Below are 14,955 nucleotides of genomic sequence, written 5' to 3' on the forward strand. Positions count from 1 at the left end.
GGGCATGGTACGGTATTGGAAACTTCGGTTCGGTAACTTCGGTATTCGGTTTTTAAAAATACGATACCATTACCATACCAAACTAATTCGGTATGGTTCGGTATTTTTAAGTTCGATTTCGGTATTTCACGGTACGGTAATTCAGTAACCATAGTTTATTTGACTTCGACTTACATATATACTTATGTAATAAAGGATTATGACTTCGACTTTTCTCAATTATATTAAACTAACACCATACACAAATAGACATATTTAAAAGAAAGTACAAGCAATTTTCTTCGTTAATCAATTACACAACGAACATTTGAATCACGATAGAGTAGTCAAAGTTCCAAAGTCTTAACAACAGTAGCCAAAATTAAGCATAATCTTCAGTCCTATACAATTTTACAGTAAAATTTCATTCAGCAGCAGAGAGAACATACCATTTCCACCATTTCGAGTCTTAATGGATTGGAAAAATAGCAGATACAAATTAAAGGCAGCTTTTAGGCCTCAGCACATCTGAAAGCATGAAACTATTGGATAAAAGGTTAGCTTTGATGGTACAATTTTCTATTAGATACAAATTGGCATTAAATGAGATGTGATGTAATTTTTTCTACGAAAACTAGTCTATATATTTAGCAGTAGTAAATATAATATATATGGATTGTATATATGTAGTATAAACTTCGGTACGGTATACGGTATCTCGGTATCCATTTTATAAATACCAAATACCGTACCAAATACCAAAGAAAATTTAAATTCATACCAAATACCATACCAAATACCGTAATACCAAAATCGCAGTATTAAAAACTTCGGTATCGATATGGTATTCGATATATACCGTACTGTGCCCACCCCAAGAATCCACCACATCTAAACTCACGGGAAAAAAAAAAAGTGGATCCCATATTAACAAAATCAAGCAATATTAAAAAAAAAAGTGAATCCCATATTAAAAAAATAAACAATGTTAAAAAAAAGTGCTTAGAAAATCAAACAATTAAATCAATAATGATGGATCCATCGCCACATGCGTATCAACCCATTAGAGGGAGCAAATGAAATTATTGTGCAGCAACATACTTAAAATACAAAAGTGCTTAGAAAATCAAACAATTAAATCAATAATGATAGATTTATTGCCGCATGCGTATCAACCCATTAGTGGGAGCAAATGAAATTATTGTACAGCAACATACTTAAAATACTTATATATTAAAATAAGATAAAATTTAATTACTTTTTCATATATCAAATGAATAATTCTAATTCACATTTTCTTAAAAAACCATGCAAAAGATAACATGACAAGTAAAATGAGCTAAACCGAGAATATTTACCAAAAATTAAAAAATAGCATTTCTTCGTTTAAATAGAAAATCAATTTCTACTTTGTTTCATTTTAAACTTGTAAAATAATTTAATAATTAGAATTAGAATTATCCAAATTAAAAGTTGATAAAAAATAATAAGTACTTTACACCTTTAAATTAATCGAATTAAAATTGAAAGTATCAACTAATGCTTAAATATTGCTATTATTTTATCTCAAAGAGAGGAAAATAGTTTTCTTTTAAACAAGTCTTCTCTTTTAAAAAGTATTAATAAATTTTCGTAACAAACACGAATATAATAAAGTTTTAGATACGGAGCACAAACTATAATGTTATATTAATCGTATTTGGAACATAGTGTGTATATATATATATATATATATATATATATATATATATATATATATATATATATATATATATATATATATATATATATATATTATCACTATCTAAACACAACTACATATACATAGATACACTATAATCCGAAGTGTTGGACCCATACGCAGCACCGGTATAGACAATCTAGTTCTATACAGAAATGGCAGTTGATAGGACGAACAAGCGCATTTTGGGAATTTCAATTTATTTCAAATTGTACCTCTTGCATCCTGTATACTTTGTAAATTGAATCGTATCTCTAAAAGTAGCAACACGTGTCATCAGCAGCTCTCCATCAGTTCATGTAGACTATTTTTCCAAAGAGAATTGGGGGTTGTTATCGTAACTACACCGTATGTCTTCAACATGGAAAAGTTTGTTCTTCCTGTTCATATATTTCCAGGTGTAAAGCAATTTTCTCTTTCTCTCATTATCCTCTAGCTATATGATCCTGTTTTTGCTCTAGCTGCGTTTGGCCTTGCTCTGAATCAAATTTCATTTAATGATTTAAATTCTTCAGTATACACCTGAAATTATGTCTGCATGTGTGCTTTATTTTTATTTTTAGTTTAGTGTGGTTATTTGCCTTGCTTTCACAGGAAGTGAAGTGAAACTATGAAAATGGTGATCACCTGCAAAATCAAAAGCATAGTTAGTTAAAAAATCAGCTAGGCCATTTCCTTCTCTCAGAACATGCTCCACCCTCACTTCCTTATCCCTCCTCAGTCTTGAAATATCATTTATGATCATTGATATATTCCATGGAGCCTCCCACTGTCCAGTTAAGATCATTTTCATAGTCATAGAATCTGTTTCCATAACAACTAGTAACAAACTGTGTGTAACACAATACTTAAGACCCTCATGTAGTGCCATTGCTTCAGCTACCAAATTTGAGCCATCTGATGTTCTTCTTGCTGCTGCAAACTGGAAATCACCTGCTGCATTTCTAATACAAAAGGCCATAGAGCTTGGTCCAGGATTTCCCCTAAAAGCTCCATCAGAATTAAATTTCAACCACCCTGGCATAGGAAACTCCCATTTCACTATCTTGCTTACAATTCTTGGCATGTATGCTTCAAAAACTTGTAGGATTTAAGGTATGCATCTTGGTAAGCTGTGCTGCCATGGAAACCTCAGTCTACACATTTGATATATGATTATCTTGATCTCATAAATCACTTTGTTGATGGACATCTTCGCTCCATGTAGGACTGTATTCCTCCACTTCCATATCTGCCACATGGTGACCATTGGAATAGCTTTAAAAATAGCTCTGAACTTTGAGAGGCAATCTGCATTCCACCAGACCTAAAGAACCTGCTTGACTTGTTAAAACTGTGTTGTGATGCCTACAACAGTTTTAACATATGTCCAAACTTTTGTAGCAACATTTCCTGTAACAAACAAGTGATCCACAGTTTCATATTGCCTATGATCACAGCAATAACATCTTGCCTCAGTATCTATCCCAATTCTTCTTACTACCTCTCCAACTGGTATTTTAAACTTCCACAACCGCCAGAAGAAGGATATCTTAAAAGGTACACCTGACATCCACATGTTCTTAAAGACATCTGACTTGACTGCTTTTCTCCTCAGAAGTACCCATACCTACTGTGAATTTGCCTGAAGCTGTCATCATCTATCTTGGCCTATCCCACTCTTCTTTTGGTTAATGAAAGTGCAATTCCTCTAATATATGATCCACCATATCAATGGGGAATAATTGTTGCAGTCTTCCTATGTTCCAACCATCCTGCAGCATAAGTTCTTTTACATCTTGAACACCCTCATCTATCACAAAATCATCAGGAATAATGTGATATAGAGCCCCTCGCTTTGTCCAATTGTCAAACCATACATTTGCAGTTTCACTCCTTGGTTCCCACCATATTTCATGTTCTATATTATCTCTAGCCTCTATCATTGCCTTCCATACTTGAGAACCTCCCTTCCACTGCACATTCTGAGGACTGTGCCTTTTGCAGTATTTGATCCACATGTAATTTGCCCATAGAGTATTTGTTGTCCTGAATTTCCACCAAAGTTTTGCACATAAGGCTTTAGATACATCAAACAAAGATCTAAAGCCCACTCTTCCTTCCTCTTTTGGCATACACAAGTTCAACCATGATGACCAATGTCTTCTTCTGCCTTCCTCACTATTATTCCAGAAGAATCTTGCAAATATTTTGTGCAGATCATTGATAACACATTTTGGAGGTTTGATAGCTGACAACAGATGTATTGGCATGCTCATTAGAACGTTAGTGATCAAAACAGCTTTTTCTCCAAATGATAGCAATCTTCCTTTCCAAGTCTGCAGCCTATTCTTGACTTTCTTGATCAGATCATTGTAATCAGCTTTCTTCTTCCTTGAATGTGTGACAGGACAACCCAAATATGTAAAAGGAAAAGTGCCTCTTGAAAAATCAGTAATGTTCTCCACTTGTTGTATCAACACATTAGAAAATTTACTGTATACATATAAAGACCTCTTGCCTTTGCTGATAAGTTGGCCTGATACCTGCTCATAGTCATGTAATACCTCCATAATCAGCTCCAAAGACCTAGAATCAACAGATGAAAAAATTATTATGTCATCTACATATGCCAGATGATTCATACTTGCACTCTATTTGGGCATTCCACAGCTTCTAAAATCATTGTTCTCAAATAAAGAGTTCAAAGCTATAGATAAAACTTCAGCAGATAAGATGAACAAAGCAAGAGAGAGTGGATCTCCTTGTTTTATACCCCTGGTGGAGTGGAAAAAACCAGAAGTTTGGCCATTAAGGAGTACGGAAAACCAGTTATTTGCTATCAACCTCCAAACCATATCTATGAACACTTTTGCAAATCCCATCTTCCTTAAAACTCTGATCAAGGAACTCCATGATACTCTATCATATGCTTTGGCCATGTCAAGCTTAAGCACTACATTAGCTGGTTTTCCCCTTAGTCTAATGTCAGTCACAACTTCTTGAGTTAGAAGGAAATTTTCAATGATACATCTGCCCTTAACAAAACTAGACTGGTTAGGAGATATCAGAGAAGGTAAAAGGCCTTCCAACTTATCCTGAACCACTCTAGAAATAACCTTGTTGATGAAGTTACTGAGGCTGATTGGTCTCATATCAGCAAAAGTCTCAATGTTATTCTTCTTTGGTAATAGTACCAGGTTGGTATGTGTTATTGACTTAGGAAGAGTCTGCCCATCAAAGAAAGCTTTCACAACATTGTATACATCAGCACCTACAATGTGCCGACACACCTGATAAAATATACCAATCATACCATCTGGACCACCAGCACTATTTGCAGATAATTCAAACGCAGCCTTCTTCACCTCCTCCAAATTTGGCATGCTTACCAGTTGATTGTTAGTATCCTGATCAACCATACTAGGAACATGTTATAGCAAATCAAAGTATAATGGATCAACCTCTTGAGAGAACTGCTGCTAATAAAATCTACAAGTTTCTTCTGCCAAAAGTGAATCCCCTTCTATCCATATCCCTTGCTGATTTTGAATTCTTTTGATCTGCAATATCTTTCTCCTGCCATTCACAACACTGTGAAAATACCTTGTATTCCTGTCTCCTTCAGCAAAACTTGTCATATGTGACTTTTGCCTCCAAAATTCTTCCTCATACTGAACATACTTCTTCAATTCTGCTTGTGCTTGCTGTAGCACCATCCTGTTCATAGGAGAAGGATCCTCTTCAAATAATTGTTCTTTAATTCTCACCACCTCTTCCCTTACTGTTAACTGCTTGAAATATCACCAAAAGTTGCCATACTCCATGCAGATAATGCAGTTTTCACATTCTTCAACTTTAACTTAAAGCTGATAAACTCATCACCTTCAAAATCTGTGCTCCATGCCAGATTAACCATCTCTAAGAACGATTCATGTTCTGTCCAGAATTTCAGAAATCGAAAAGGCTTCCTTATGTGATGTGAGATTTCCCCACAAGTAAGTAATAAAGGGGCATGGTCTGAGCCAGTTCTAGATAAATGTTCCACTTCCATATGTGCAAACCAATCCTGTAGTTTGGAGTTTGCAATCATTCTATCCAATCTGTTGAAAATGCAGTCACTACCTGCCCTCCCATTCCACCAAGTAAACAGTTTGCAATCATTCTATCCAATCTCTTGAAAATGCAATCACTACTTGCCCTCCAATTCCACCAAGTAAACAGACTCCCCTTATAATTGATGTCAAACAACTCACATGAGTTAATGCAAAATCTTCATATTCATCTGGAAAAATAGGCAAACCACCAATCTTCTCATCTTCATTCATAATGACATTGAAGTCACCCCCTACCAACCAAGAAAAGTCCATGTGATCGGCCAAACTATGCAGACTATCCCATAAACTGATTTTTTCCAAATGATCACACTTTGCATATACCATTGTTACCTCCAGTGACTTATTCCACTCTTGGAACAACAGCTTTACAGTTATTTGTTGTTCTAGATCCTGTATGATCTCCACATCCACATTATCATTCACAAAGAACCATATTTTACCATTGCAGTTGTAGTGGGCATATCTCATGCCTAGCCTCATTCTAAATCTCTGAATATGCCTAAAGTGTTGAAAAGGCTCCATTAAAGCTATAATGGAAAATTTATGATGTTTGTGCAGCATTTGGACTGTGTGAAAAGCTTGTTGTGTGTTCACAGACTTGATATTCCAAAAGAGTGTTTTCATCATCATTTAAAAATATGCTTACAACCTCTCTTTGGTACTACTCTTATAAGAATAGTGTTTGTAATTACTTGTTTCTTTCCCTTCTTGGTGCCTTTTTGTCTAGATCTTGGAGAGATGCCAGCTTCTTTTACCACATTACTAAGAACCTGCTCCACTGAAGCCTCTTCTTCACTTGCTTTGAATTTGTTTTTGCCCTCATCATGTTCCACCTCAGCTCCCATATTAATATTATGAGAGATCACATCATGCAATTCCTTCAAAGGAGATTGTTTTCTTTGGTTGACCAGTTGCTGCACATTGTTGTTTTCCACTTGTATAACTGTCAACTCCTTCATCACCTCCCTCTCAGGAGGAAATGAACCAATGCCATTGTCATTAATTGAGATGCTCAAATTTCCATCATTCATATTATTATCAGGAGACAAATCAACTTCCTGGACTTGAGCCTGAGACAAAGGTGGAATACTTAATATCTGATGTTTTTGACTATCTGCAACCACCAACTCCCCCTGGCATTTGCAAACCTGTCAGCATCCTCAGTCTGCATTTCTTTCTCACATGAGTTTAAATCATGCAAATCATCAATGTTCTCTTCTAGCCCCATCTTCTCATGTGTACCATCACCATCTTGAACCTTTTCTTCAGCCTGAATACATTCCATCATAAATTCTGAGGCATGTCCATCCTTAGAAAAAACATGGCCTGTAAATTTCTCACATACATTTTCTTTTATGAGGTCCTGATACCTTTGAACTCTGTCCTCTAAATCTTTGTCAGTATCATCTACCTCACCAGCAATGACACCCTCATCAACCCTTTCTCCCACACTTTTATGCCCATCTTTTGTTGCCTAAACTGATTGTTCAGCATTTGGGTCCATTTTTCTTTCTGTATCTTTGATGTTATCTTCTCCATCATTGACTGCCACACAAGATTCCAAACTCTGATCATGCTCCTCTAGTCCTTTCTTATCAAATAGTTGAGTAGCTTCTTCCTTGTCATTTTCTACCTCCTTGACTAACACATAAGTGTCATCTGGACCCTTATCTTCTACATTATTGTTGACTTTTTCTTCTGTGATTTTCTCTAGCACATCAAAATTGTTATGTGTTGAATCTCCACTTTCAGGTGCAAGAACACTCTTGTTCCTAGCATCAGCAACATCCTTACTTGTCTTTTTCCTTTTGTCATTGATTCCAGGATAAGTAACCACTTTCCCACTTGATAGAACCTTAGGCACATATGTCTGCACAGGATATCTCCATCCATGATGTCTCCTCCTTCTTCCTAGTGTAGAGGTTGTAGCCACATTTGACACATTCTCCTTCTCATGCTCCTTCTCCCCTTCCTTTGCATCCTCTTTTGTGTCTGCCACCAATTCAGGATGCAATACACGTCAGTCCTATTTTTCATGGCCTTGCAACATGCATTATGTGCAATACTTTGGTAAATGATCATACTGAATTCTCACTTTTACCACCCTAATCTCCTTAGTCTTCTCATCTTCAATTTCCATCATAACAAACTTAGGAAGATTAGATAACAAATCTAGTTGAACCCTAACCTTTGTGCAGTTAGGTCTAGTTTTGTTTATAGTGGCCATGTCAAGTAATAAGGGTTTTCCAACTAAAAATGCCAAAGTAAACAATGATTCTTTGACAAAATACGTGAGAAGCAGGTTTGGAAAAGAAATCCAAGCCATGGCTATTGACGTTTCTTCCTCAACCTTAAAATTAGAGTCATAAATTAAGGGCCTCATTTGATACGTAAAACCCTCCTTGGATTTCAGCCAAAAAGCACCCTTTGAAGACATAGTAATGAAATCCTCCATTAGAGAACATCTTATCAATAAGTGTATATCTCTCAGGAAACCAATATCACACTTTCCCTTCACACCACACTGTTGAGGAATAATAGTTCTTAATTCTTTTGACTCCGGCCATCCATAAGAAAACTTACCAATAATGACATGTTGTAGGTTTTCAATCTACTCCATTCTAGATACTTCAGATGTTGTCCAACGCACCATAGGGATACCATCAACATATGTTACCTCCTTCATTGGTATTGGATCACAAAAGGAATTGGACGTGGGAGTTGTTCCATGCACAAGTGTTTGAGCATAGCTTGGAGAAGAAGAAGTGGACGGGAGAGTTGGTTGAATATCGTGGAATTGCGGGTGAGTGAGGGGTGGGTAGTGTATAGTGTTGGTTGTTGGTGGAGGCTGACCACCCACCGGTGACGGCTGGCCAGCGGCCAAGGTGGCCATAGGTAAAGTAGGGTTTGTTAGTTAGGGTTGCATGGGAACGTAGGAGAGAGAAGAGAGCGAAAAAAAATTGTTCAAGCTTTAATCGTGTAAGATGTCACGATTATAATCCATTAATAACTCAAGTCATCTTCTCTATTCTTTCCTTCCAATTTGTAGCATCTCTAATGGTGATAACAATAAAAACAACTTAATGTGTGATTAATTTCCAAGGGCATTGTTGGAGAAGGAAAATTTGCGTCAGGCCCGGAAAAAAAGTCGTATATTCAAGTTGCAATTACTACTTAAGTAGGTTGGTCATTGTCTCTGCTGTGGATGTCATTTTGTAGGTATAGTATGAGAAATGAAGGACTAGCTTGAATGGGCAGAGAAAAGGAGTAAGAATCATCTTTGTATTGTTTCCTGTAGTTTGAATTTCGTTGCAACTACTTAATCAAAAAGAGGTTTGTTGCAGCTAATAAACTATATCCTCCTTCCTTTCAGATCTCGAAATCTTCAGAGAAAGGAAAACACTTAGCTTTTTGGGTCAACTTTAAGGACTCTTTAGTTTATTTGTTGTGCTTGGAAAATCTTAGGTTGGTGATTCTTATTTTGTTATGTGCAAGATCTTTAGTTATGGGCAATGCTTGCATATGAATTATGATATAACGAAAAACTTCTAAATGTAGCACTCCAACTATATAAACTACTAATTAAGTTGTTAAATTCTGTCTCCTTCCATTTCAGGCCAATCAAGAATTCATCATTCAGGTCCAACAAGAACTCTTGCAAATGCATTTTCTCAGTTTTTAGATCATTTTGATTTTCAAGGTTTGTATTCTGAATTCTCCTTCAATTTTATGCTGCATTTTCAGTTCCATCTTCACATGAAAATCAGACAATTCGAAGACAACATAGAAAATTACAAATCTTTGGTAAGTTCATTTTTTATAGCTTATTTAGTATTCACATTCTTCAGATGTTGGTTCTGATTTTGTCTTCCTTGGTTTGAATATATCTTTGGAATTGGAAACTTTGTTCACTTGGTAGAGAGATTTTACAGTTTAACTGTACAATTGAGACCACCAAAATGAACAGAAGTATTAAAGCTACTAATCCTTATTTCCTAAAAATTAGTTGCATTTTTAACAAACAACACATCCCTCTAGACTTTATATCAGCAATCCCATTCCATCCTGTGCATATCTCTAACTCAGCTCCACCATTTCTCACTTTCACCAAGATAACTGGAATGGTTAATAAAATCTAATTTTAGTTAAATACTTAATAAGATAATTAAAAAAATTTATTATGGTATAAGTTTCTAGAAAAATATCAATGGAACCGAGTCACTGACACCTATCCGCCCACCACAAGAAGGCCTGTTTTTCTCCATTAGAAAAACCAACCTAAAGTTTACTCTTGACGTTGCTTCTTAGTTCTCAGCCCAACAGCTTTGGAGTGTTGAGGATGAAAATGATGGATCTTATCAAAATAACAAGTTTGAGTTCGAAATTTGGGACTAAATTTAATTCCATTGTTCAATTATATCTGATCCTAAGTAAGTTGAAGTTACTTTTAAGTGGTTAACTCTAACCTAAGTCACGTCGGAGAAAATAAATTTATTTTCTTAGAGATGTTTCATATCTTGCCTTTTTTATGTTTATAGACAATTAATATGTTTTTATATTTGTGATTGAAGATAACACCATCTTTGTACCCCCGTAATATAGGTCGAACTTGACCTTATTCTAAATCCAATGAATACATCTTTTGTTTTATCTCCTTAAAGTACTCTTTTTTGGACTTGATTATGTTGAGTTGAAATAATAGTAATTCAATCCATCGAAACTGTGTAAAGTTTGGGAAAAAGATAGTTGACCTCTGCTTGGATTGCATTGCTTGCATTGCGAAGCTTGCAGACCACTACACTTGATCTTCAAGGTTTTCTTTTGTGATGATTCTCGGGATTGAATTGATATAGAATCATTCACTACTTTTTATCGGAAAGTCGAAAATATTCGTTGTCAGGTTTTACTTTCTATCTAAACCACGTGTTGCAGCTGAACCACGAAGTCTTCTTTCAAGGAAATAAACTGGCCCAAACACTACTGATTGAAGCAGGGTATGCAATGCCAGCTTTCAAGAAAATGCAACTTAACTTCAACCAGTTTTGAGCCATTGTGTTAGAGCTCTGTAACAACAAGAAGCAAAAGCTGGAAAAAAATGCAGCAACTGAGGCTGCCGTTTTGGACTGTTATTGGAAGGGCACCTTTATGTTTTTCTGCGCACATTATAAAGAATAGAAAACAAGTCATATTATACCCATTTACAGAAAACTTTGTGTGTTATAGTTATCAATATCCATTTTTATTACAATCACAGGGCTCTATGTTTATTGTTTTCCCGTTACAATTGGAAGAAAAACATTAAATGCCTAACATATTGGGCCCGTGCACAATACGGGCTTCAACCCTCTAGTTAGATTTAAAAAACAAACAAATAAGGCGTACGTGGCTTCTTTTCCACTTTGCTTTCTCTTTGGGAACTAAACTATATTCTACAAAAATGACATATAAAGGCATTATAGACCCGATAATTCACAAGACTTTTTGACCGTGTTCTTTCATATGTTGAAACAGCCATCCTATTAACCAGGACAAAGTATAATTAATAGGATCCCTATAACTGCTTAATTAAAATCACATCCAAGTTTTGTTATTCAGTCGTTATTCCCCTTCATATCCATATCCTAACTTTCCTGCTCAGAAAGGTAACTTTCCAGAGGTCCTAGCTAGCTCTAATACAAACAGTTTCAGGTACATATTTCATATATTTAATTTAATCGTGAAACAGACAAGTTTGTTCATATATAAACAATTAATTGCTTTAATATGTTCAGCCATATTGACGTAGCTTTAATATCTTTCTACGTAACTTTCATGTATATTTCTTCATTATTCTTCCTCCTCTTTTCGATTTGATTGACCCCTCTCTCTCTCTCTCTCTCTCTCTCTCTCTCTCTATATATATATATATATATATATATATATATATATTTAGTTTCCTCTTTTTTATTGATTTTTTTGCGTTTAAAATGTTGCGTCTAACACATTTCAAGGTTTTCCGTAATCTAAGTCGGCCAATCATTTTAATCATCAAAATTAGAATGAACAACAGATACAGTAAGCTGATTAACATTTTCGATTGGAAACATTTATTGCAAAAAATGATTGAGGAAAAGGAGGCATTCTGATGTCCCGTTCTTTTTCTCTCTATTGGCCGCTTTGGAGAATCCTCTAAACTAGTATGTAGAAATTTTAGAATTCCTTTAAATCCCAAAGAAAAGAAATGGGAATATTTAGCTAAGTAAAATTGATGGAATTTCATCTGTTTATATGACATAAAAAGTAAAAAATATGAAAATATATAATAAAAAAATTGGTACTCCTACTTCGTAACTTCAATTAAAGTAGTGTAAAAGATATTTACATAATCGGATCACTTAGTAGATAATAAATTATAAATAAATCTCTTGATGAACATTAATTGATAAATTTGTAAAAATGATAATTTCATATGTTTTCCATATTTATTAAGAAGCTATCCATAAACTGACTGATTTTATAGTTACACAAATTAGTTTAGTGATTTTGATTAAAAAAAATTAAAACTTGAACGATCATTTAAGAAATCAACTCAATAAAAATTCACTTATAGTATATGATTGTACTTGTTCACCTAGCTTTTATCTATTATAACAAGGTAAGTACAATTTTTATTATGTTACCAATTAGTGATATTTATCATAAAAAGTTAGCACATGTAATTATCCTCTAAGTGATCTAATAGTATATTTGTTTTCGGAAAAGTTACACATTGGTAATTACAATACATTAACTATAAAAATTTATTTACATTACTTATCAGGTTACTATTGTTTATCATAGAGAGTTACATGTAATTAGTACTTTATAAGTGATCTGATAGCGTAAATGTTTTTTTCCTCGTATTCAGGCTTAGAAGCTGCGATGGATTCAATGAGAGGACAAGGAGGCATTCAGATGCTACTCATTGCTGAACAGGAAGCCCAACAAATTGTTTATGCTGCTAGAAATGGTAAATATTTAGTGTAATTTTGGAAAGCTGCTTCTTCTTCATGAAATTGGTAAGGATTAGTCTTAATTATGTGTTTTGCTACCTTTTAAGTTAAAATGACAAGGTTGAGGCAAGCAAAAGAAGAAGCTGAGATGGAAGTGACAAATTATCGTTCCCATCTGGAAGTTGAGTACAAACAGAAACTATCTGAGGTTTTTCTCTTTTAAATTGTCTTTTCTCTTTGATTAAATAAGCCGATTTTTGATTGAAATTGGTTATCAAAATCATAATGGATGCGAAACAAAGAACTCAACAAAAATCTCCAAAAGTAATCGATATGACCATTACTTTTGGTCATATTGAATAATTTATGATGTTAAGAGACAATTGACACTATGAATTTCCAATCAAGACGTGGAAGTGCGCGTAGATACTTAACTAGAGATGTTCTTTGGAAATGATTTATTGAAAAGGGATTTACTGATAAGTTAAAAAATGTGATTTTGTTGTAAAAATTATATGTCTTGTTACAAATTATTACTATTTAACTACTCCATACTTCAAAGACTTAGGATAACTCATTGTACAAATATACTGATGGGACATAGTGTGTATATATATATATATACACCTTAATTTGGTTTCAATTGACAACGAAATACTTTAACTTTGAGAATGCACATTTAGACACCGAAACTCGTTCCCACTGTGTCTCATGAACACTTGACGCTGACGTGGCACATAAAATTTGAAGGTACCTAAATGATCATTTTGTAAAGTTGGAGCATTCAACTGGCATGATCATTTTGTAAAGTTGGAGTATTCAACTGACATAGTGTAGACGAGTTGGGGTATCTAGATGATTATCTTGTAAGTTGATATGTTCAACTGACGGTAAAAGTCAAATTTAAGTATCTATCTATGCATTATGCCTATTGATTCTATAGAATGATTTCGAATAGACCCCTATTATTTATTTGATATATATACAGACCAGTGGAAGTTCCGACTCAACCGAAAAGAGGCTTGAGATAGAAACTGAGCAAAAGATTCAGCAACTGAAGAAAGCAGGCTCCGAAGTATCTCCTGATGTTATTGCAATGCTCATGAAATACATTTCAACTATTAAAACTTAGATTCGTGAAGGTACTAAATAATAGAGAAAATGACAAAAATGGTCCTTTATATTTAAGGATAGGTTCAAAATAATCTCTTAACTGTGCATTGAACAGTTTTGGTCCTTAAGTCTATCAAATATTTATTGAACTGTCTATTAGATTTGACAGGAATTATATAATATTTAGAGGTGCACTTTTTTTTGTCTATGTTTTTTTTGATTTATTTTTGCGTGTAGTTTCAGTTATTTTTATACCTTTTTAGTATTTAGTGTAGTTTTTTCTATGTTGCATATTTTAGGATTTGTGGGACTTTTTTGATATTTATGGTTAAATTTTTCTTTTTCAACGTTCCGATCAAATTTAACAGATAGAGGTTGGTAAGTATTTGACGTAGACTAGAAGTGTTAATTGTTAACAAACTTAATAGACCAAACCTGTTCAACACATATTTAAAAAACTGTTTTGAACCTATCCTATAACATAATACCATTTTTGTCATTTTCTCCTAATTCGGAAAGCGCGCAAAGGCAAATGAAAGCAAAGGAAAATGGGACAAAAATTTTGTTTTTGCTAAAAATATTTTCCCTCAATGCTAATGAAGTTCTCTCTTCAATGGATAAAATTTTATCTGACAAAAAAAAAACAAAAGGCCATAAAAAGTTATTACGTCAATTTCTTTTCTTTTTTCCATTTCCAATATTCCAAATGAAGGGTGTAGCTTTTATATCAAAACGTTTCATGGGAACTTCAAGTCATGATACGGGACACACAAATTTTCCTGTTTCTTTGTTTGAGATATTCATAAAAGAAAGTGTGTACACTCAGTATTGTATGATATTTTTAAAACATAACTAGGCACAAAATATTTTGTTGTAGTTCATAAATATGATGCTTAGAAAATTAGAGTGGATTGGAAACAAGAGAAGTTAGTTTCCGAAAATCAACCTGTCTGCTTTTGAAATTCTTCAATAATTCAGATATTCTTAAAATTTACATTCCGGTCTTCAAGAATACTAAACAAATTTATATTCCGGTCTTCAAGATTATTAAACT

At 34.2% G+C, this 14,955-nt stretch overlaps 1 protein-coding gene across 1 annotated transcript; it reads left to right on the forward strand.

The window, feature by feature from the left end:
- Positions 1-11,329: 11,329 nt before the first annotated feature.
- On the forward strand, positions 11,330-14,411 carry LOC132618737 (V-type proton ATPase subunit G1-like). Its single transcript, XM_060333735.1, has 4 exons — positions 11,330-11,505; positions 12,704-12,805; positions 12,896-12,996; positions 13,777-14,411. Exons 2-4 carry the CDS (start codon positions 12,718-12,720, stop codon positions 13,918-13,920), a joined length of 333 nt encoding a protein of 110 aa, XP_060189718.1. The 5' UTR covers positions 11,330-11,505; positions 12,704-12,717; the 3' UTR covers positions 13,921-14,411.
- The last annotated feature ends 544 nt before the right edge of the window (positions 14,412-14,955 follow it).

This window comes from Lycium barbarum, chromosome 11 (assembly GCF_019175385.1).
Source record: "Lycium barbarum isolate Lr01 chromosome 11, ASM1917538v2, whole genome shotgun sequence".
In the NCBI taxonomy this organism is placed as follows: domain Eukaryota; kingdom Viridiplantae; phylum Streptophyta; class Magnoliopsida; order Solanales; family Solanaceae; genus Lycium; species Lycium barbarum.

Coding starts and splice junctions, on each gene's coding strand:
- LOC132618737 (XM_060333735.1), top strand. CDS start 12,718: ATGGATTCAATGAGAGGACAAGGAGGCATTCAGATGCTACTCATTGCT. Junction 12,806..12,895: donor TGTTTATGCTGCTAGAAATG/GTAAATATTTAG, acceptor CTACCTTTTAAG/TTAAAATGACAAGGTTGAGG. Junction 12,997..13,776: donor ACAAACAGAAACTATCTGAG/GTTTTTCTCTTT, acceptor ATATATATACAG/ACCAGTGGAAGTTCCGACTC.